This window comes from Mastigoproctus giganteus, chromosome 2 (genome assembly GCF_048544385.1).
Source record: "Mastigoproctus giganteus isolate SK-2022 chromosome 2, ASM4854438v1, whole genome shotgun sequence".
NCBI lineage: Eukaryota > Metazoa > Arthropoda > Arachnida > Uropygi > Thelyphonidae > Mastigoproctus > Mastigoproctus giganteus.
The window spans coordinates 71,970,159-71,991,543 of NC_143576.1; the positions used below are offsets into that span (position 1 = coordinate 71,970,159).

The 21,385-nt window shown below is 35.2% G+C and overlaps 1 protein-coding gene across 3 annotated transcripts in view; it reads right to left on the bottom strand.

Annotated features, from left to right (window-relative positions):
- Crag (DENN domain-containing protein Crag) overlaps nt 1–21,385 on the bottom strand; it is an 878,555-nt gene that overhangs the window by 367,660 nt on the left and 489,510 nt on the right. For all 3 annotated transcript variants that reach the window (XM_090389072.1, XM_090389068.1, XM_090389077.1), the window contains 3 exons: nt 18,797–19,067; nt 9,733–9,888; nt 6,983–7,120 (listed from right to left, as the gene is read on the bottom strand). In XM_090389072.1, the coding sequence (XP_090245198.1) occupies nt 6,983–7,120; nt 9,733–9,888; nt 18,797–19,067 (565 nt within the window). The remainder of the gene's footprint in view (nt 1–6,982; nt 7,121–9,732; nt 9,889–18,796; nt 19,068–21,385) is intronic.

Here is a 21,385-nt window from a genome sequence, read left to right on the forward strand (position 1 = left end):
TATCACCCTCTGTCTCCCACTCAACCATCCTTTAATCCATTGTAGCAACTTACCCTTAATACCATTCTGCTCCAATTTGTACAATAGTCTTCCATGCGCAACAGTGTCAAAAGCTTTCCTGAAATCCAAATATATGATATCAAAATTATTTTTTGCATTCATTTCTTTTTTTACCACATCATAATATCCTATCAAATTTGTCAGACAAGACTTTCCCTTAAAAAACCCATGCTGTGTCTGAATTATTGCTGCAGTCTTGTCTAGATGATCCTGCAATGCATCTTTAACCAGTGACTCCATTCTTTTACCAGGAGCAGAAGTTAAACTAACTGGTCTGTAATTACGCGTGTCACCCTTCGATCCCCCTTTGTGAATTGGGAATAACATTTGCACTTCTCCAGTCCGTGGTGACCTCCCGTGAATCCAAGGATGCTCTCATAATTATGGCTAAGGGTTGGCTAAGTTGCTTTGCTGCCTCCTTTAATATAACTGGTTAGATACCATCCACCACAGGGTGTGCCTTTCTTATGTTTATCTTCAACAATTTCTTCACCACTTTGCTCTCAGTTATTACAAAATCATTAAGCACCCTGCTACAATTTGATAACCTTCTGCCATTTTCAAACCTTAATAACTCTTCATGTGTGAATGTAGATGCAAAATACTCATTCAGTTTGTTTGCTATCTGAGCAGGATCATCAACAGTCGAACCATCGATATCAAGTGTACCAATCAGATTCATCCCCTTCCTTTTAGAGTTTATATAAGTAAAGAAATCCTTGCTGTTTTTCTTAGCATCTTTTGCCAATGATTTCTCGTAATCTGCCTTCGCCTGCCTAACCTTCCTTTGTGACCTGATTACAGACTAACATATCTGCCACAGTCTTCTGAGTCGCTTGACAATTTATATGCATCTCATGCATTTTTCTTCTCTGTCACGAGTCTCAGTTCATTTGATAACCATTTAGGTTATCAAATGAACTAAAGAACTGATAATGCTAATGCACTCCTGCAGCTTTTGAATTCTACACTAATATTGAGTCAGAATTTTGTTCATAACAATAACCCTGTTATTTCGATTTGGTTACCAAATGTATTTATTCTAAAGTTTCAATACAAAGATCTGAACTCAGTGTTTGTTCTGCTCACTTAGATTAATAACTCTATCAAATTCAACATTAGTGATAAACTGCAGTGAAATGCAAAGCACAACCTAGAAAAATTGTTATCTTTCAAGTTTCCATGTGCAGTCCGCATCAGTTCTCTAATCCATAACCACTGTACGTCAGCTTTTTTTTAATTATTCATAAGAGCTTCTGGTATCTTCATACACTGGAACTGACAGAAATTCTGTTCAGTGGGACCAACTGATTATGTTACCAACAGCAAATTCTAAGTGGGAAGCATTCAAGGAATTAATCGTGGAAGCTACTAAACGTTTCATACCTATTAAGAAATATTGTTCAAGGTTTAAGCCTAAATTGTTGTCAAATGAACTATTGAGACTCATGGCAGAGAAGAAAAATGCATGGGATGCATATAAATTATCAGGCGACACAGAAGCCTATGGCAGATATAAGCTAGTCAATAATCAAGTCCCAAAGGAGGTTAGGCAGGCGAAGACAGATTATGAGAAATCTTTCCCAAAGGATGCTAAGAAAAACAGCAAGGATTTCTTTACTTATATAAACTCTAAAAGGAAGGGGATGAATCAGATTGGGCCACTTGATATCGATGGTTTGACTGTTGTTGATCCTGATCAGATAGCAAACAAACTGAATGAGTATTTTGCATCTACATTCACACATGAGGAGTTATTAAGGAGTGAAAATGGCAGAAGGTTATCAAATTGTAGCAGGGTGTAATAACTGAGAGCAAAGTGGAGGAGAAATTGTTGAAGTTAAACATAAGAAAGGCACACCTTGTGGTGGATGGTATCTATCCAGTTATATTAAAGGAGGCAGCAAAGGAACTAAGCAAACCCTTAGCCATATTTATGAGAGCATCCTTGGACTCAGGGGAGGTCCCCACTGACTGGTGATGTGTAAATGTATCCCCAATCCACAAAGGGGGATCGAAGGGTGACAAGTAATTACAGACCAGTTAGTTTTAATTTCTATTCCGGGTAAAATAATGGAGTCACTGGTTAAAGATGCATTGCAGGATCATCTAGACAAGACTGCAGCAATAACTGAGACAGCATGGGCTTGTTAAGGGAAATTCTTTTCTGACAAATTTGATTGGATATTATGATGTGGTTACAAAGGAGCTGGATGGAAAAAATAATTTTGATATCATATAATTGGATTTCAGGAAAGCTTTTGACACTGTTACACATGGAAGACTACTGTACAAATTGGAGCAGAATGGTATTAAGGATACGTTGCAACAATGGATAAAAAGATGGTTGAGTGGGAGAAGACAGAGGGCGGTAATCAATGGGTGCAGCTCTTCATGGATTAATGTTATCGGGGAAGTCCCACAGGGTTCAGTGTTGGGTCCACTGTTTTTTTTTTGTATATTTATCAATGATATTGATGAAGGTGTATCATGCTTAGTGTCGAAAAGTTTGCAGATGATACAAAGGTTGGCAGGGTTGTTAATGACACTAATGACAGTGTACTACTGCAACATTATCTAGAAAATTTGGGAAGATGGGCTGAGAAGTGGCAACTGAAGTTTAACATTTACAAATGCAAAGTACTGCATATGGGTAGAAGTAACCCCAGAGGAATATATCAACTGTGTGGTACTACACTTAGGGTGGTAGAAAATGAAAAAAAAAAAAAAAAAAAGATCTGGGAGTAATTATGCAGTAAGATATAAAGATTTCTGAACAATGCAGACAGTTATAAAACCCCATGACCTGCAAGAGCAGGTCATGGGGTTTTGTCAATGATATACAGGAATTTTGCTAGTAGGGAAAAGGAGGTGATTGTCCCTCTGTATAAGGCAATGGTCAGGCGTGGTATACAGATTACTATAACTAAGAGTAATATGGATAATTGCTATTACTATAACATTTAAAAGCAACAATCAAATTGCATTATGCTAACTAGTAGGTCTTTTTCATTTTCTACAGAGTACTGTGTACAGATCTGGAGGCCTCATTTTAGGAAGGATGTAGGTTTGCTTGAGCATATACAGGGAAGGGCAACAAGACTGGAAAGGGGAATGAAGGGGTCCTCTTACCAAGAAAGGTTTAAATTCTGCAAATTGCAGTGGCTGGAGACTAGGCACCTGCCAGGTGATCTGATACGCTGAATTCTGATCTTCCACTTCTTCAGATTATGAACCTTAGGGAGCATAAATTCAAATTGAGGAAAGACAGCTATTGAATAGATGTGAGGAAATTTGCCTTCAGCCAGCAGGTGGTTAATTGCTTCAACGAACTTCCATCTGTCATTGTGGATGTTGATAGGTTAAATAAATTTAAGGAGGACCTTGACAAACATTTAGAGGATATGGTTGTGTAATTTTTTTTTTTTTTTGGCTGATGCTACCGAAGCTAATAAGCTTGCTTTCTTGCATCACATGCCACAATTACTATTACATTTAAAAGCAACAAGCAAACTGCATTATGCAAACTAGAAGTAAGAAAAATATACACTTGTATGTATATATAATTCAGTGCTACTCACTGAATTATATATACATAAAAAAAAAATTAAAGTTCATTTGTTGTACTTTTCATAACTCTGAAAATTGCTCACAGCTTTTCTGAAGCTATATACCTTTCCTTTAAACTGACTTACCCAAAGGTTGCCATTTTTCTACTAGTGTAGTTACATATTTAACCAAAGACAGCCAAAGTGTACATATATGCTGCAAAATCTTTTTCACTTCAGTGGCATACATTAGTTAAAATTGTCAAAATTCATCTTTGCTTTTTCTAGACACTAGTAAATAACCATCCTATTTCAGAGGAAGGCATACAGCTTTCTTTCCAGCACACAAATTAATAAGATGGGAAGGCAAGCCTCTCACCATCAAATGCTTAATCTCCTTTTTAAAACCTTTGCTGCTACAGTTTTTAGGACTACCATAACAGGTGCACTTAGTGTTGATAATGCACCTGTTATGGTAGTCCTAAAAACAGTTTGTAGTAGTTTGTTGCTCAGAAAAAGATGCTCAATGTTATACCCTATAGAGTTACCTTTTAGTTTTGGCACTTGATAGAAAACTGCATCAATTTGACTTCTTTTTTTTTTTATTTAATTACAAATTTGCAATCACTTTGATTACTGCCACCTGTAACAAACACATATGGCCCATTTTTCAGAGCCATTACTATCTCTTCTTTTCCAATCTGTGCAGTTTCACTAACAAAGCTTGTTGTGTTTTTTCTTCCACATTTAATTGTATTTTTATTTTTATTTTTTTGCTATTTCACTACCAGTAAACATATTCGTGAACAATGTGCCTGGACTGCATGATTAGCACAATGCAGAAGAAGACCATGCTGTGTGAAAATTAAATGTCACATGTTTAGCATGTATAGCATCACTGTTGCTATAAACAGCTACATCTATTTTCACTTTTCTTTTTAAGCACTGAAAGTTGTTCTTATGTTTATTTGTTTGCAAACGTTTGATTACATCGTGTTTCCCACCACTTGATATGAATATCACATCTATGCACAATACACAAGGCAAACATTGTAACTATTTATGATCTTAAAACACTAAAAATCTTGTATGTATATGTCTTTTGGAATTTTATGTTATAATTTTTCGGCATCTTACTGATAGATATCGTTAATTAGCTTTGCCATTCAAATATGAGAAAAGAGCACACACATTATAGAAAAGAAAACTATTTTCCTGAATTTGCATTTTGAAATGTAAAGTGGCTGTCAATCTGCAATTTTTTTTTTTTTTTTTTTTAAATTAAAATTTTAATGGTGTTTTTTGCTGCTGTTGTTTTTTTTTAAGGGGCTTTCTACACTATGTTGTTTGTCAAGTCATCTCTCCCCCTTTGCTGGCTCATTTGCCTCAATTGTTTAATTGCCTACTCCCCTGTCTACTGTGAACCCTAATTTCAACTGCAGTAGAAGTATGCACAACTAGGGGAAGGTTGCCTGAACTGGACCCCTAACATTGCAAGCTAATTATTTAAAAACATGTTCCTAAAATGTCTTTGAAAATTTATCATGTGAATCAAATAAATACTTTTACCATATAGTAATCAATCATATGCATAATGACATTAGAACAACTTTAAATAAACACATGTACATTCTGAAATTGTAGAGGTTGTGGAATGTAGGAACCTGACTCCTTGATTGGACCAGTGGGTGCCATAGATTGGACCAGAGGTTAAATTGTTCTAGAATCATAAAATACTGCTTTTTATACACAATGGAATATATAATATAGGTATATAGTATGCAACTCTTATAAAATATAATATACTTTATTATTTAATGGGCTTACACACAAAGCAGTTTTTCGCTCTTTTTAACTCCAGCACATTCTTTGTGTACCCATTTATGACATGCATTGGATCATATTGTGCATCTTTTACTTTTCACAAATAAAGCAATACCAGCTTTCATTATCCCACTCTTCTGCAGTAGGCCCCTGACATTCTAGGATTCTGTTGGTATTAAACTTTTTTTCCTTTAGGCTTTTGCTGTGAAAAAACAGCAAAAGCTTTATCTGATAATAAGATTCCTTGTAAAGGCTGCTTGTCAGTTCAAGAACAGGCTGAGTACTCCTCTTTGCTCTTTTCTTCATTGCAGAAACAGCAGTAAGTGTTGGAGAAATGTCTTCTTTGGATGTATGCACATGAAATTAAGGCTGCTTGCTGGCACACTCAATAGATATAAGCCTACATATATTGTGTTCAGACTGCGAAGAAAAAACATTTAACTTAGAGGTGCTTGCAAATTTTGAACATCAGTGTGAAAAAAGCTGGAGTCTTGGACAGAAAATCTTTCTATTAGATTTCTGAGTACAACAGATGGAGAGAAATAGTGATCTTGAATTAATTGACTGACAATAGTTAAAGAGAATCTTTGAAAATAAGTTTCCTTCATTAGACCACCAGTCCATTCTAGGAAACAGTATATGGTTCATTCTAGGCAACAAAGTGCTATCTTGTATTCAGCATTCTGACATAGAATAGTCAAAAGATAGCAAGGCAAGAAAATTAGCAGCAATTCAAAGAACTAAATCTATTAATGAGTATTAATCAATTATAAAGATTCAGAAATCACAGAGAAATTATCATGAGAAGTGAAAGCTACAAAATAAGATTAAAAGCATCACAAACACACTTTTCAATTTCAAATTCGCACTACTTGCCCGATGAAGAAGAAACTACTGTGGAAGACTTTACTCGAAAAATGCATAACAATTTGCCATTAGATGCCAGCACAAATGTTAACATCTTATATTTAACTCAGTGGTCCATCCTAGGTGCTGGTCCAATTCAGGCAACCTACCCCTACTCTTTATGGAGCTCGTCATTTGCAATTTGACAAGCACACTTCAAATATTGTTGGCAATGATCATTGTTAATCACTGATTAGCTACTTTTTCTTTATTTCCTTCTCTCTCCCTCTTCTATGTGTGTGTGTGCGCGTGTGCATCATTACATTGCCATTCCTCCATAACATGACAAACTCACTATTTATGCCATACTGTGCCATGCACTACTGAAAAAGAGGCATACTGCCATGAAAACTACACCATTTTTGATTTTAACTGATTTTACATTTGCTTATATTTAACTTATGTCATGTGATTTTAACATATTTTATCCTGTATATATTTTCATCACTTTTAGTATTTAGTATAAACTTCTTTTTTTTTTTTTTTTTTTTTACTTATTTCTACTTATTTTTGTAGATTTATTTTAATAAAATTCAGCTGACTATCAATAAGTAATTTTACTATTCTAGAAATTGACCTTATTTGTTACATGTTTCCAGTAATACTTTACGTTAAGCAGGGAAAATCTGAAATGGAGAACTTACCAGTAGAGTCATTTAAATGGGTTAAACTTCCTAAGCTGGTTGCAGAACTACGCACAATGCTTCTGACCCGACTGCGAAAGGCATCAGAAGCAGAAAAGTCCACTTCACCAAAGCGCAAGTTTCTGGATATTGGTTCCTCTTTTGAATTCATTCAGAGAAAAATAAAAAAAAAAAAACAGTAAATATAATTCAATAAGCAATTACTATTATTATTAATTCATATCTCTAAGAATACAGCAAGATATTACAATTTAATATTACAATTAATAATTTAATAAATGTAGATCTATCATAATTTTTATTTTTGGATGCTTCGATATATAAACATTTCAAATTTAATGCTCATACATATTTAGTTTTTTCATACAATTTTTCTTATAAACCAGAAAATAATAATTTTTATAAATAATTTTAAATAAATATATAAATATGTTTTTTTTTAAGGTTCCGTGTGTGAAAATATCCCAATTACAACAACATAACGTTTGCAGAAAACCAGAAAACACCAGATCCATTCTTTGCCTATTTATGCCAAGCAATGATTGCCACAAACTTTCCTTGGAACAAAGTGAACAATCCGATCTTAAAATGTTTCTTGGAAAAATACTGCTCCCAAAAATTCCTGACGAATCAACGTTATGGAAAAATTACCTTGAGGACTGCTATAAATCAGTATGCTCTCATTGATTTTATTAAATTATTAATTATATGATCAAAGACTGAACACTGTGTAGGCTATATTTTAATTAGTTTATTTATTTACTTACTTGCAGTGTATAAACAATATTTGGAAGATATTGGAAGCAGCTGCGTGTGAGGTTCATTTGATGAAACCACGGATTGTGAAGGCAGATATGTAGCTAATTTTATTGTGCAAAAGCTTCATTCAGATGAACCATCTAAATCATATCTCCATGCATCAAAGGTTCTGGATAAAACTAATCATTCAACTGTTGCTAGATTTCTTAATGATTCTCTCGGTAAGTACCATATCTCTGCGATCGACTGATCACTGCTATATTGTATGGGAGTCTATGTGGTTAAAATTAAACTAAAAAATAATATTGTTGTATTTTTACTTATTATTTAAAATTATAAAAGTATAATTTATAAAATGATAAATTAAATTAACATACAATTATTTATTTGTTTCAGGTATTTTGTGGCCGGAGGTGTAAAAGCTGATCATTTTCTTCTTTTAGGATTCAGCAGCCTACATGCTCAAAGCCTGGAAAGCAGTGGAAGTATTTTTTCGAGCACAATACATCTATTTGTTTAGCCCATGGTCTCCACCATATAGCAGAACAAATGCATTCAAAATTTAAAGATGTTGACAAGCTGATATCAGTGACTAAACAGGTCTTCCTTAAGGCACCCTCAAAGTACAGCTCTAAAAAGAAATACACCCTGATCAGCCACTTCCACCCGAGCCAGTAATCACATGGTGGGGGACCTGGCTCGACGATGTCTCATATTACAGCCGAAATTTTACAGAAATCAAGGAGATTAGTTACTGTTTTAAATAAAAGTTAAACACATGGTAGTTAAAGCCATGAATAATTTTATTTTTATTTACAGGTAATTGACAACTTTGTACCCGACGAAGCTAATTCCATATCTGAAGCACAGGAAATTTTTGCTAAGGAGAAGATATCCCACGATGTCGCTTATATTGAGTGTATAAGATATAGGAACAGGTGCTTTATACTTGTGTACACCAATGTTAGGAGTTTGGTAAATAAATTTGATGAATTTGAGGTGCTGATCAAGACACCAAAGGCAGATATTGTTGGGATATCAGAGACGTGCTGTCACACAGATATAAGGAATGCAGAATTGGAATTTGGGGAGTACAATGTGTACAGGAAGGATGGAGAGGATACAAAGAGGGCACTGGGAAAGCAAAATTGAGAGTAAGAGTGTGTTATAGGCCTAACGACCCTGATGAGTATAATGAACAACTATACAGAGAAATAGAGTGGGCCAGCAAATCAGATTGTCTTATAATGGGGGATTTTAATATCCCAGATATTGACACTGGAACTTGTGTGTTGGTCACTCATACACTAACAAGGCTTTTGTCGATTTATTGGATGATTGTTTTTTTTCCACAGCATGTTCGGAAAGCAACTAGAGGAAATAATACTCTTGATCTGTTTATCAGTAATTATTCTTCATGCATTAAGAATCTACAGATAAAGGAATTGCTAGATGGTAGTGATTCACAGTGTGGTGATAGGAGATTTACTCAAAGAGGTAACTACCATCAGGTGGTAAAGGGAAGGGGTTTTTGCTTTCATAAAGGGGACTACAGTGGTCTAAGACAGTTTTTCAATTCTATCAAGTGGGACCAACTGATGATATTACCCAGCAAATTCTAAATGGGAAGCATTCAAAGAATTAATCTTGGAAGCTACTAAGCTTTACATGCCAACTAAGAAATATTGTTCAAAGTTTAGGCCTAGATGGATGTCAGAGGAACTACTGAGACATATTTTTTTTTGTTTTATGAGGTCACAACCATAAAACAATTAGCAGTCACCTGTTTATTGGGCTTTTCTGTTAGTGCAGAAACAAAAAAATGCATGGGATACATACAATTTAACAGGTGACACAGAGGAGGTTAGGCAGGCAAAGGCAGATTACGAGAAATCTTTGGCAAAGGATGCAAAGAAAAACATTAAAGAGTTCTTTACTTATCTATAATATCTATAACAATTTATGTACATCTTTCAACATCAGCATCTTACTCTGAGTTCCTCCATTGCATGCTTTCAAATTTGGCCAATCCTCTTCACTACTATTTTTTTCAGCTAAGCAGGACTTCACTGTACTTTGAAGCAGAGGAGAAAGCTTCTGTCCTTCATCTTGATTTATTGAACAATATCCTGCATCACTATGGCCACCTAAAAAATACTTAGTTGTAAAGGTATACTGACAGCAATTACTCTGAAAATGACTTTACCTCAAATAAATTTAATAAAAAAACATTCAGAGGAATTTAAAGAAAAATAAAATCTCAATAACAGTCTTCATTGGAAAGGCAATTGTGTGTAATTATTTTGTAATTATTTGTTAGCTCATTTAAATATAGCTAACAATACTGTTTAGGTTCAATGAACAGAAAAATTCTCACTGTAAGTAATGTAAAATTTTTAATATTTTAAAAATATATCATTCATTCATATAATGAAAAATATATCATTCATCAGTTTTTTTTTTTTAAAACTAATGAATGATATATTTTCACTATTCATTAGTTTCTAAAATATTAAAAATTTTAAGATATGCAACTGATAAAAATTTTCACTAAACAAATAATAAACTGCATGGTGAAAGCCTGGTAAATGTGCTTGAATGACTAGAAAAATTGTCAATATAGCAAATACAGTGGATTCCGGTTATTTGGGCCACCAGTTAATTGGGGCAGCAATTTATTAGCTACAAATCTTAAAAAACAGAACCCAATCGAGAAAATAGCGAGGGTTTACTTCGCTTAATTGGGACAACATGCCATTTAATCGGGGCAGGAGATCGCATCACTGGGGATTACCCTACGATTTTCTCCGACTGTACCACGTGGATCGGTCGGATTTTTAGAGGTCACAACCATAAAACAATTAGCAGTCACCTGTTTATTGGGCTTTTCTGTTAGTGCAATCTATCATAAACGAATAGTAAACTCGATCTTATTGAATTTGTGATAATACCGCCAGCTGGAATTCTGTGGGTTATTGTGCTGAAATGTGTTTACACTTCCATGGAATCTTCAATCATATAAAATTTTTAACGCTTCGTAACTCGTTACTCACTCCGTTCTCACTTGCACATATCGTGTTACTTGCAATTTGTGTGTGCCGTGTTCTTTGTTATTGATTGCTTATCTTTTTACTGTTTTAAATTTTAACCACTTTACACAAATGCCAGTGAACAGAAATGCAGTATGTATTAATTAATACAGTATGTATTACGGAATAATTAATACAGTATGTATTAATTATTCCGATTATCACATATATTCTTCCGATTTTCACGTATCATTTAATTTTTTTAATCTGTAAGGTAATAAAAGGTAAATTTTTGCTTAATATATCTTTACTTTTATAGCCTGTGGATAAATTTCCTCCTATTTTTGCTGATTAGAATCGCCGTTTTTAAGAGAATTAAAATTCAATTCACAAACATGATCACAATGATGGCGCTTACTACACATTGTATAGTGAACGGTACTTTACTATGGTGAGTCCATCGTAACGTGATTTGATTGTACAGCGAATCAAATGTAAATAAAGTATATTTTTAACTATTTACGTGAAACTTCAGATAACTGGGGCAGCCACTTAATCGGGCCAATATGCACTAGTCCCGATATGTCCCAAATTAACGGAATCGACTGTATTAGTTACAGTTGAATTTGTTTACAATCAGAATTAAATGTTTTTATGGACACAGTGGTCTTTTACAATGGTATCGTAAAAAAGGGACCTGGGAGTGATTCAAACTAGTACCCTGAAGTTTGGTGAACCAATGTAAAAGTACTACATAGTAAAACCATAATAAATGGGGCTAATGGAGAACTGACTGATTGATTTGAGTTCTTGGTGCAAGAGCTATTGTGGCTAAAATGAGTCTTGAAGGTTTTATATGGTAGTTCTGTTCGTGCTTGTATTTTGCTGAAAATAATAATTTCAAGGATCAAAGAGTGTGTATTAGCTTAATGAAGTGCCAATATTTGATTTCATATTTGGTTACAGAAGTTTATTTCCTTGAGGACCGAACTGAAAAACATCTGTTATATTTTTCCTGTCTTCCAATATGGTTTTGAGAGTGAAGGAGTGATGTTTGGTTATTAACTCTTTAAAACAATTTCGGCACTCAGCTGCAAAAGCTGGACAAGTAATTAGTACATGTTCTACTGTTTGTTGTGTGCAGCATGTAGGACATAGAGGGGGCCCCCTCTCCTCGCAAGAGATAACAGTGACTGAAATGAGTATGTGTCCTATTTTTAAGCTTGCAATTATCACTTTGTCATATTTGTTTTGTTGTATGCTGGATTTCCATGGTCGGAGTAGATTTTTAATTTGATGCATTATGTTATTGGTTAAGACTTGCCATTGCTGTTGCCAGTTATATATCCCACTGTGATGAATAACTTGTTTGCAGTCGGAGAAAGGGATATATTCTGATGCAAAAATGATGCTGTTGACTTCGTTACCATATATTCTGACATGACTTGGAATCAACCAAAAGCTAATATAATTACCTTGATCAATGTGTTTTGCTACTCGATACTGAATTTGCTATTGTAGTGGATGTTTTTTGGAATTGATATTTTGTATCGCCATCATGGAGCTATGGGAGTCAGTGAAAATGATGCTGTTTGGGAAACTTGTAGGTTTAATTTGGTTTAGCACTAACATAATGGCTTCCAGTTCTGCAGTATAGCCCAGGGGCTCACATCTGGTGAGTATGGGTTTGGCACACCCAGGGTCCTGAGCTGGATATCATCATTCTTCTCTTTCTTGGTGAATCCCTTTTGACTCTCTCTCTCTCTCTCTCTCTCTCTCTCTCTCTCTCTCTCTCAGGGTAACTTGGGGATTTTTTTTTGGCTGGTGCAGCATAAGCTTCAGGCTTCCTTGCACCATATAGCTGCTAATAATAATAATAATAATAAATGCTGCAGTCTTTTGGAAGTTTTTGGGCCAATATGTGGTGTCTGAAAAGTAAACTGCCACTCCCACATGAGATTCAGTTTTTGAGCCATCTGTATATAAAAAGCAGTGATCTGAAAATTGTGACTTTTAAGCAGCATGCAGATGTTGATTGTTTATATGAGGAAGTGTTTTCTTGCTCCAAAAGTGGAAGGAAAAGTCGCATGTAGGCAGTTTTATTATCCATGGTGGTGCAGACTTCTTCTTCAAGGGAGTGATATTATCCAGGTTAAGATCTCTACTGAGGAGAAGGAATTTTAATCTCATGCTCGCAGGTTTATTTATTCTTTCTTGTTGTTGATAATATTGTTCCCATTTTGATGTAAAAAAAAAAATTTCTGTAGGGTCCTCGTAGAGATTTTATTTTAGTTGCATAAAAAAGGAATTGTCTTCTGCTTTCTTGGGCCTCAGCATACAGGCTCTACACAGATGAAGTACGAAAGTCCCAAGAGCTATCTGGAACATGCAGTGATGTACTGGATCGAGACATCTCAGGACGTTATGTCTTGCTGAGTCATAGACTGGGGGACCATAGTCTAACATAGAACAGACAAATAATTGATATAATCATAGTAGCACTGTTCTATCTGCTCCCCATGATATAGCAGATAGAACATTTAAAATGTTCATTTTCTTCAGACATTCAAATCTTATACAGTAGACTCAATTTTCCGGGATAGATGGCAAAAAAACAAATAGCGGATAATTCAAAAATACAGAAGTCCCCAACATACATAAGAGATACGTTCCAGGATTTCTTACTTCGTTGAGTTTTAAATAACTCGGGAATGAATAATAACACATTGCTACCATATTATTATTGACAATATCTGAATTCAGCACGATACTTGTTAATGTATGTTTTGTTATAAGAATGAATTTTGAACGCATTTGTGATATTTTTCAAAAGCACATTTTTGAAGGTCACGATCATAAAACAATAAAAACAATTTGCACTTTCCAGTTTATTGGGCTTTTCTGTTAGCGCAATCTATTATAAACGGGTAGTAAACTCAATCTTATTGCATTTTCGATGATACTGATAACTGGAATTCTGTTGGTTTTTACCTTCTTATGGTGAAAAGTGTTTCCCCTTCACTGAAATTATATAAAAAACAAAAGTAATAAATTTTCAGAATCTTCCTTTCATTCCAATTTTTTAACCTTCGTTTAATAGAATTAATTAATTAAAATAGAATTAAAATTAAATTTGCAAATGTGATGACAATGTCCCGTGCTTACTACATATCGTATAGTGAAAGGTATTTTATTATGGAGAGTCCATCGTAAAGTGAACCCATCGTAAATCAGGGGGTCCACTGTATTAGCAATGGCTTGGTGCAAGAAAGCCTATGGCTTATGCTGCACCAGCCAAAAAAATAATAATAATAATTAATAAATAAATAAATAAATAAAATAAAATATACAGCATAATAAAAAAAATAAAATAATAACAATAAGAATAAATAAATAAAACGAAAATAAAAAATAAATAAATAGAATAATAAAAAAATAAGAAAAAATAAATAAATAGAATAATAAAAAAATAAGAAAAAATAAATAAATAGAATAATAAAAAAATAAGAAAAAATAAATAAATAGAATAATAAAAAAATAAGAAAAAATAAATAAATAGAATAATAAAAAAATAAGAAAAAATAAATAAATAGAATAATAAAAAAATAAGAAAAAATAAATAAATAAAATAATAAGAGGAAAGGAAACAGACAGCCTATGTGTTTCACTCCTCCCGCAGGTGACCTTTGAATTTCCCTAAACTCTCAGCCATGTAGGTAACTTATTCCAGTAATTTATAACTCACTGGCTAAAATGAAACTTCCTGAAATCCAATCTAAACATCTCCTCCCAAAACTAGATTATGGCCCCTAGTATTAGAATCATTTATAACCAATCGTTTATAATCATTTATAATAAATTTCATCCTGATTCATTTTACTTATCATCTCAGAGCCTGAAACACCTCAATAAAGTCTCCTCTGAGGAGCCTAGTTTCCAAGCTCTGCAACCCACATATTCAAAGTCTTTCCTCATATGAACACCCTTTTGTTGAACTCACCAGGCGAGTTACCCTTCTTTGGACTATTTCAACAAGCACAATGTCCTACTTTAGGTGCAGTCTCCATACTTGAAAGCAGTATTCCAAGTGTGGTTTAACAATAGCCTTATATAATGGGATTATGACATCCTTATCTCTATTAGCAATTGTTCAATAAATCATCGATAGGACACCATGGGCCTTCTTTGCAACCTGTGTACAATGTATGCAGAACTTCATGTCTGACTGTATTATAACACTCAAGTCCCTTTCCTCCACTACCAGATTTAGTTCAACTCCACCAAGGGTATAAGTTATTTTGGGGTTACTGTTCCCCATGTGCAATACCTTACCCTTTGCAGGATTAAAGCATAGCTGCCATTTTTCTGACCATCCCTGAAGTTTATCTAGGTCACTCTGAAGAAGTTCTGCTTGGTGGTGATCATTAACTACTCTATCAATCTTTATATCATCTGCAAATATAGACATCACGCCCTCTATCCCTTCATCGATGTCATTTATGAAAATCAAACACGAAAAAACATAAAAGGCATTCTTGTAACACATTTTGTGCCTTGTTGAACAAGTATGAATAATGAAGCACACTCAGAGGTTCTCAGAGTCAAACTTCACTGTTCCATTCATGAAAAATGTCAAGAAGTGTCCAGTGTGATGTGGTTTCTCCATCAAGACAATGCCAGGCCCGATATAGCAAAAATTGTGCAGCCAGTGATCACTGCCATAGGTGCTGGGGTTCTGCCACATTTCCCTTATTCACTGGACTCAGCCTCATGTGATTTCTTTCTGAAAAAAGCTCTGAAAGGCAAGCATTTTCTGTTGTGGCTCTGCGAGCATTGCTCGCAGAGCCACAACAGAAGCACTTCAGTCTTTTGAAAAATGGCTTAGAAGAAGCATTTAATGTGTGGTACAATGGTGGCTAAAGTGTGTGAAGTTCAAGGGAGAGTATTTCAAGAAGGAGAAATCCACAGAAGGTCAGTCTTTTGAAAAATGGCTTAGAAGAAGCATTTAATGTGTGGTACAATGGTGGCTAAAGTGTGTTCAAGGGAGAGTATTTCAAGAAGAAGAAATTCACAGAAGGTCCAGATGATGACAATTAAGATAAGATCTTGCACCAGTCTGCAAATTAAATTATCACCCCTTGTTATATGCACATGTACATTTCACGCATTTTGCACACAGACTAGTAAAAATGATAGCCAATTCCTTCACTAGAAGCTAACAACAGAATTTCATGCACAAATTCACAAGAGTGTGTGAGTGAAAAAAGAAAGAGGGAAACTATGATACAATGGTAAGGAGAATTAATAATAAAAACAAAGTCCTTACTGTCAAACTGCAGAGGTAGCAATCGAACTCCAATCATTAACTTCTCCCCTGATATCGGTATTTCTCTCATTTTAGTAGATAATGGTTTGGTGATCAGTCTTGCTGACTCTTTTAGAATAAGTAGATAAATTTCATCAATTCCTTGTGCTACTGTTCACACTGAAGCATGATAATATCTGTACAAGTTTATTCTCAATCACCAAAAACTATTCAGTTTCCAGATGCTACTATCTGGACTAACATTACTTTCAATTCCAAAACATGCTAACATTCACGAATGTTCATATATAAAACATATGAGGCACTGGAGGCACTGGTTAAAGAAGCACTGCAGGATCATCTAGACAAGAATTCAGTTATAGCTCAGATGCAGCATGGTTTTGTTAAGGGCAGGTCTTGCCTGATCAATTTGATTGGATATGATGTAGTCACAAAAGAACTGGATGCAGGGAATAACTTTGATATTATATATTTGGATCTTAGAAAGGCTTTTGATACTGTTGCACATGGAAGACTGCTGCACAAATTGGAGCAGTGTGGCATTGGAGGCAAATTGCTGCTATGGATAAGAGGATGGTTGAGTGGCAGAAGACAGAGAGTGGTAATCAATGGACACTGCTCAACATGGACTAATGTTATTAGTGGAGTTCCTCAGGGTTCAGTGTTGGGTCCGTTGTTGTTTTCAGTGTTTATGAATGACATTGATGATGGGATATCAAGTTTAATGTCCAAGTTTGCAGATGATACAAAGGTTGGCAGGGTTGTTAAGGACACTACTGATACTATGCTGCTGCAACAGGATCTGGAAAGGTTGAACAGATGGGCTGAGAGGTGGCAAATGAAGTTTAACATTGACAAATGTAAAGTACTACATATGGGAAACAGTAACCCCAGAGCAACATATCAACTCTGCGGTACTACACTGACAGTGGTGGAGAATGAAAAGGACCTGGGGGTAATTGTGCAGGCAGATATGAAGTTCTCTGAGCAGTGCAGACGAGCTGCAAGAGTAGCTCATGGTGTCTTGTCAATGATATACAGGAATTTTTCTAGCAGGGATAAGGAGGTGATTATCCCCTTGTATAAGGCGATGGTCAGACCACACCTAGAGTACTGTATACAGGTCTGGAGGCCTCATTTCAAGAAGGATGTAGAGCTGCTGGAACGGGTACAGAGAAGGGCAACAAGATTAGTGAATGGAACAAAGGGTTGCTCTTACGAAGCAAGGCTTAAGTTTTGCAAATTACAGTGTCTGGAGACTAGGCACCGGTGAGGTGATCTGATAGAGGTGTATAAGGCTTTGAATGGTTTGAGCATGCTCAATGCCAATGGGATTCTTCATCTTGCTCAAAATAATCACCTCAGAGGGCATAAATTCAAATTGAGGAAGGACAGATGTCGGATAGATGTGCGGAAATTTGCCTTTGGCCAGCGGGTGGTTGGTTGGTGGAACCGACTTCCGTCACTTGTTGTTGAAGTTGATAGCCTAAACAAATTTAAGGCTCAGCTGGACAGGTATTTCGAACGGAGGGGTGACATGGGAGTGGTGTGTGTGTTTTTTTTTTTTTTTTGGCTGATGCTGAATAAGCTTGCTTTCTTGCATCATATGCCTCTACTAATGCTAATATTTAGTTCTTATTTATCTGTTTAGATTTATTAATTGTTGCTACTGTTCAGTCCCTTTTTTCTAGTGTTTAGCTAAGCAAACAGATCTATTTCCTTCTTAGTCCTTTGGCCAAAGATCTTCAATTAGCATCATCACACCTGGTTCCCCAAGTATCTTTACTCTGACTAATTTATACCAAGAAAGCTTTGAATTAGGAACACTGCCAAGTGTGACTTCACATGTCACACTCGGCAGTGTTCCTTCAACCTGCTGCCAATGCCATCATACCTTTGTTCCAACAAGGGTGAACAGCAGAAGAGTTACAGAGAGGGCAATCTTTGCCCAGTATTCCAGTATAGCTGTGTCTCATCCCTATCAGATATATATGAGCATAATGCTAACCAGCCAAGGGTTCCATACAGATCAGCCATGTATTGTTGACCAAAGGGGGGGGGGGAGAGAAGAGGATTCAACATGTTGTGCAGAACAGAAATGCCACAACGAAGCAGGCGACTACATAATATAACACGGAGGCAGGCACTTCAATGTGAACCATACATCAGAGACTAGCAGCATTGGGTTATTGCATCTCATTGCCTAACTGAGTACACCTGAGTGCCTTCTAACATATGCAGCTACAGTTGGTTCAGGACCAGAGCCATGGATAACTGGAAATGGGTTGATTGGTATCCAACTGTACCATGTATATGGATGGATGGGTGTGGGTGTGATACAATTAAAATGAGGTTCTTTCAATCTCTGTAAACAAGCATCTTGCATTAGCTGCTTGGCTAAGATGCTTGTTTACAATGCCTACTATAAATATATAATGAATCAATCACTGTTTTGTGCACGAGTGTGTGCACACATGCATGTAAGTGCACACTTAAAGGTTATCTCAATTCTGTGATCAGTGGAAAGAATGTATCCCCAAAGACATTGAATTTGAAGTTTGCATTGAAATATTTATTTTTACTGAACAGATTAAATTAAGGTGTCCAAAAATTTAAGTTTTTAGAAATTTAACTCCTTTCATTAACAATATATTTTTTTAAATAGAAATACTTTGAATAGAAACTCAAAGAAAATATTACCTGAGCTGCTCTGATCATCAACTTTTATAAGATCTGAAACAAATTCTGTTTGTTCTTTAACAATTATGGGGAATTCCTCATGATTACTATTTTCTGTACTTGTTCCACTGACGCGATCATAATCCAACTCTGAGCAAAGTGATAGTGATCTTCTTGCTTTTTTTTTAACTCCCTGTCGAAACTGTGCCACTCCTATAATTACATTTCTCAGTTTATTCCACATCAATGTTGCACTGGAATCTGTTGATGGCCATTTACTCTCAAGCACTGCCTATAATGGATAGAAAATATATAGTAAAATGAATTTAAAAAGTAGAAAAATGCTTAAAAACGTATGCCATCAAAAATGTAAAATTTTAAATGATCAATATTACCAATACATTAAAAATTACTCTTAAGTGGCTATTCCAGTGCCTAAAAATGAAATGCAGATTAACTGAATGTAAACTGAATTCCTGAATTCCCCCCCCCCATTTTGTGTGGGTAGGGGAACAATTCGATTCACGTTTTCATGGGGGGGGGAGAATGCTATACAATTCAATTCAAACAGATATTCAGTTCCAGTGAAATATAAGAAATAAAGTCAATATAAGAAATATAGTCTTTTTTTTTGTTTATCTGACTCTGATGAGCTCACATTTTGCAAGTGGCTGGAAATTGTGAAATCATCGGCAAAAATAAATGTTTCAAAATTATCGGGAATAGTTGGAGTCATAGTATGTACTGTGATTGCTAAAAGGGCTGAAACGAAGGACTGACCTTTGCAAACCTCTTTTCCACAACAGAAGTTAGAGAATAAACAAACTGAATTAATAACAGTAAACTGTTCTGTAGGCCGAACGAATGATACTAAAACGCCATGTTGTGTCAAAGGCTTTCTCCATATCTAGAGACACCACAATTTTCCAATATCCACACTGATCATCATTCTTTAAGTTTTAACTTAATGCTTCCTAAAATAAGGCCTCTCAACGTGTATGCAGTACTGAAGGTGCAGTCTAACCACTGCCTTGTACAATGGAATAAAATACCTCTTAATCACTGCTAGCAAAGTTCCTGGGTATCACTGACAAATTTACCATGAGCTGTCCTAGCATATTATCTACATTGCTCAGAGAAATTTCTCTGACTGCTCAGTTACCCCCAGTAACATTTCCAAATGAATTTTGAGTAGTAATCTTCTAAGACTACTACAGACTACTACTAATACAAAGAGCTAGGAAATAATGCCAGCAGTGGGGAAGATTGTCACAAATTAGTAACACATACGACATACTTTTTTTTTTTTTTTTTTTACAACATACCTGATATCATTTCTGATGAGGTAGATATGTGTTTAAGAAAATGAAGAATCAGAAAGCCTGAAGTTAGAGTTGTTAAAATTGGGAGGGAGAGACGCACAAAAATTGGCAAGACTCTTCACAAAATGCATTAAAAAAGGTGTGATGCCTAAGGAGTGGAATAATGCAATCATAGTTTTGCTGAATAAGAAAGGGGATAAATAAGAAATTGGAAATTATAGACTAATTAGCTTGTTATCCCACATCTACAAGTTGTTCACAAGGGTCATTACTAACAGATTAGAAAATATATTTGATGGGAATCAACCGAAAGAGCAAGCTGGCTTTAGGACAGGATTCTAAAATATGGATCACCTTCATGTAATATCACAGCTAATGGAGAAAGCAAATGAATATAAAACACCACTATGCCTAGCATTTGTGAATCATGAAAAGGCATTTGACTCCATACAGGATAAGGCAATGTTTCGGGCACTAGAAAGAAAAGGCATAGATACCCCCCCCCCATATATTATGATTTTGAAGGAAATATATGAGAACCTTATCTCCGTTATTAGACTAGACAAAGACAGCAGCAAATTTAAAATTGAGAAAAGAGTTCAACAAGGAGACACTATTTCTCCAAAGTTGATTACTACTGCCCTTGAGGAAGCTTTCAGAATATTGGACCGGTCGCAGAAAGGAGTCAATGTGAATGGAGTACCTAAACCATTTACGATTTGCAAATGACATTGTGATCATAAGCCATGATCCCCAAGAATTAGAGGAAAATCTTAATCAGTTTTGAAGAGTTAGTAAGGATTTCGGACTAAAGACAAATATGGCTAAAACAAAAGTAATGATGAAAAGGTATGCCAAAGAAAGGGATATAATCACTGAAGGGGCAGTAATTGAAAAGGTGGATTCATATACAGTCAGTCCTTGTATAACATGTGTTTACATTACACAAATTCAATCGTACACAATTTATAAATAGGAGAATGATATTGTATATATCACGAATCGAATTCGCTTATGCACAATTCGTCTTTGTGTTTACAAGAAATGGCAGTCAAATGCGGAATTACCCCAACTGAATGCAACACAATAGTATAAAGAGAAGATTCTGAAAATGTATTTATGTTTTTTATATCAGTGAAGGGGAAACACATTTCACAATAATAACATAAAAACCCGCACAGTTCCAGCTATCCGTATTATCTCAAATGCAATTAGAATTAGAGGAAACCCACACAGTTCCAGCTATCCGTATTATCTCAAATGCAATTAGAAATTGTTTTTATTGTTT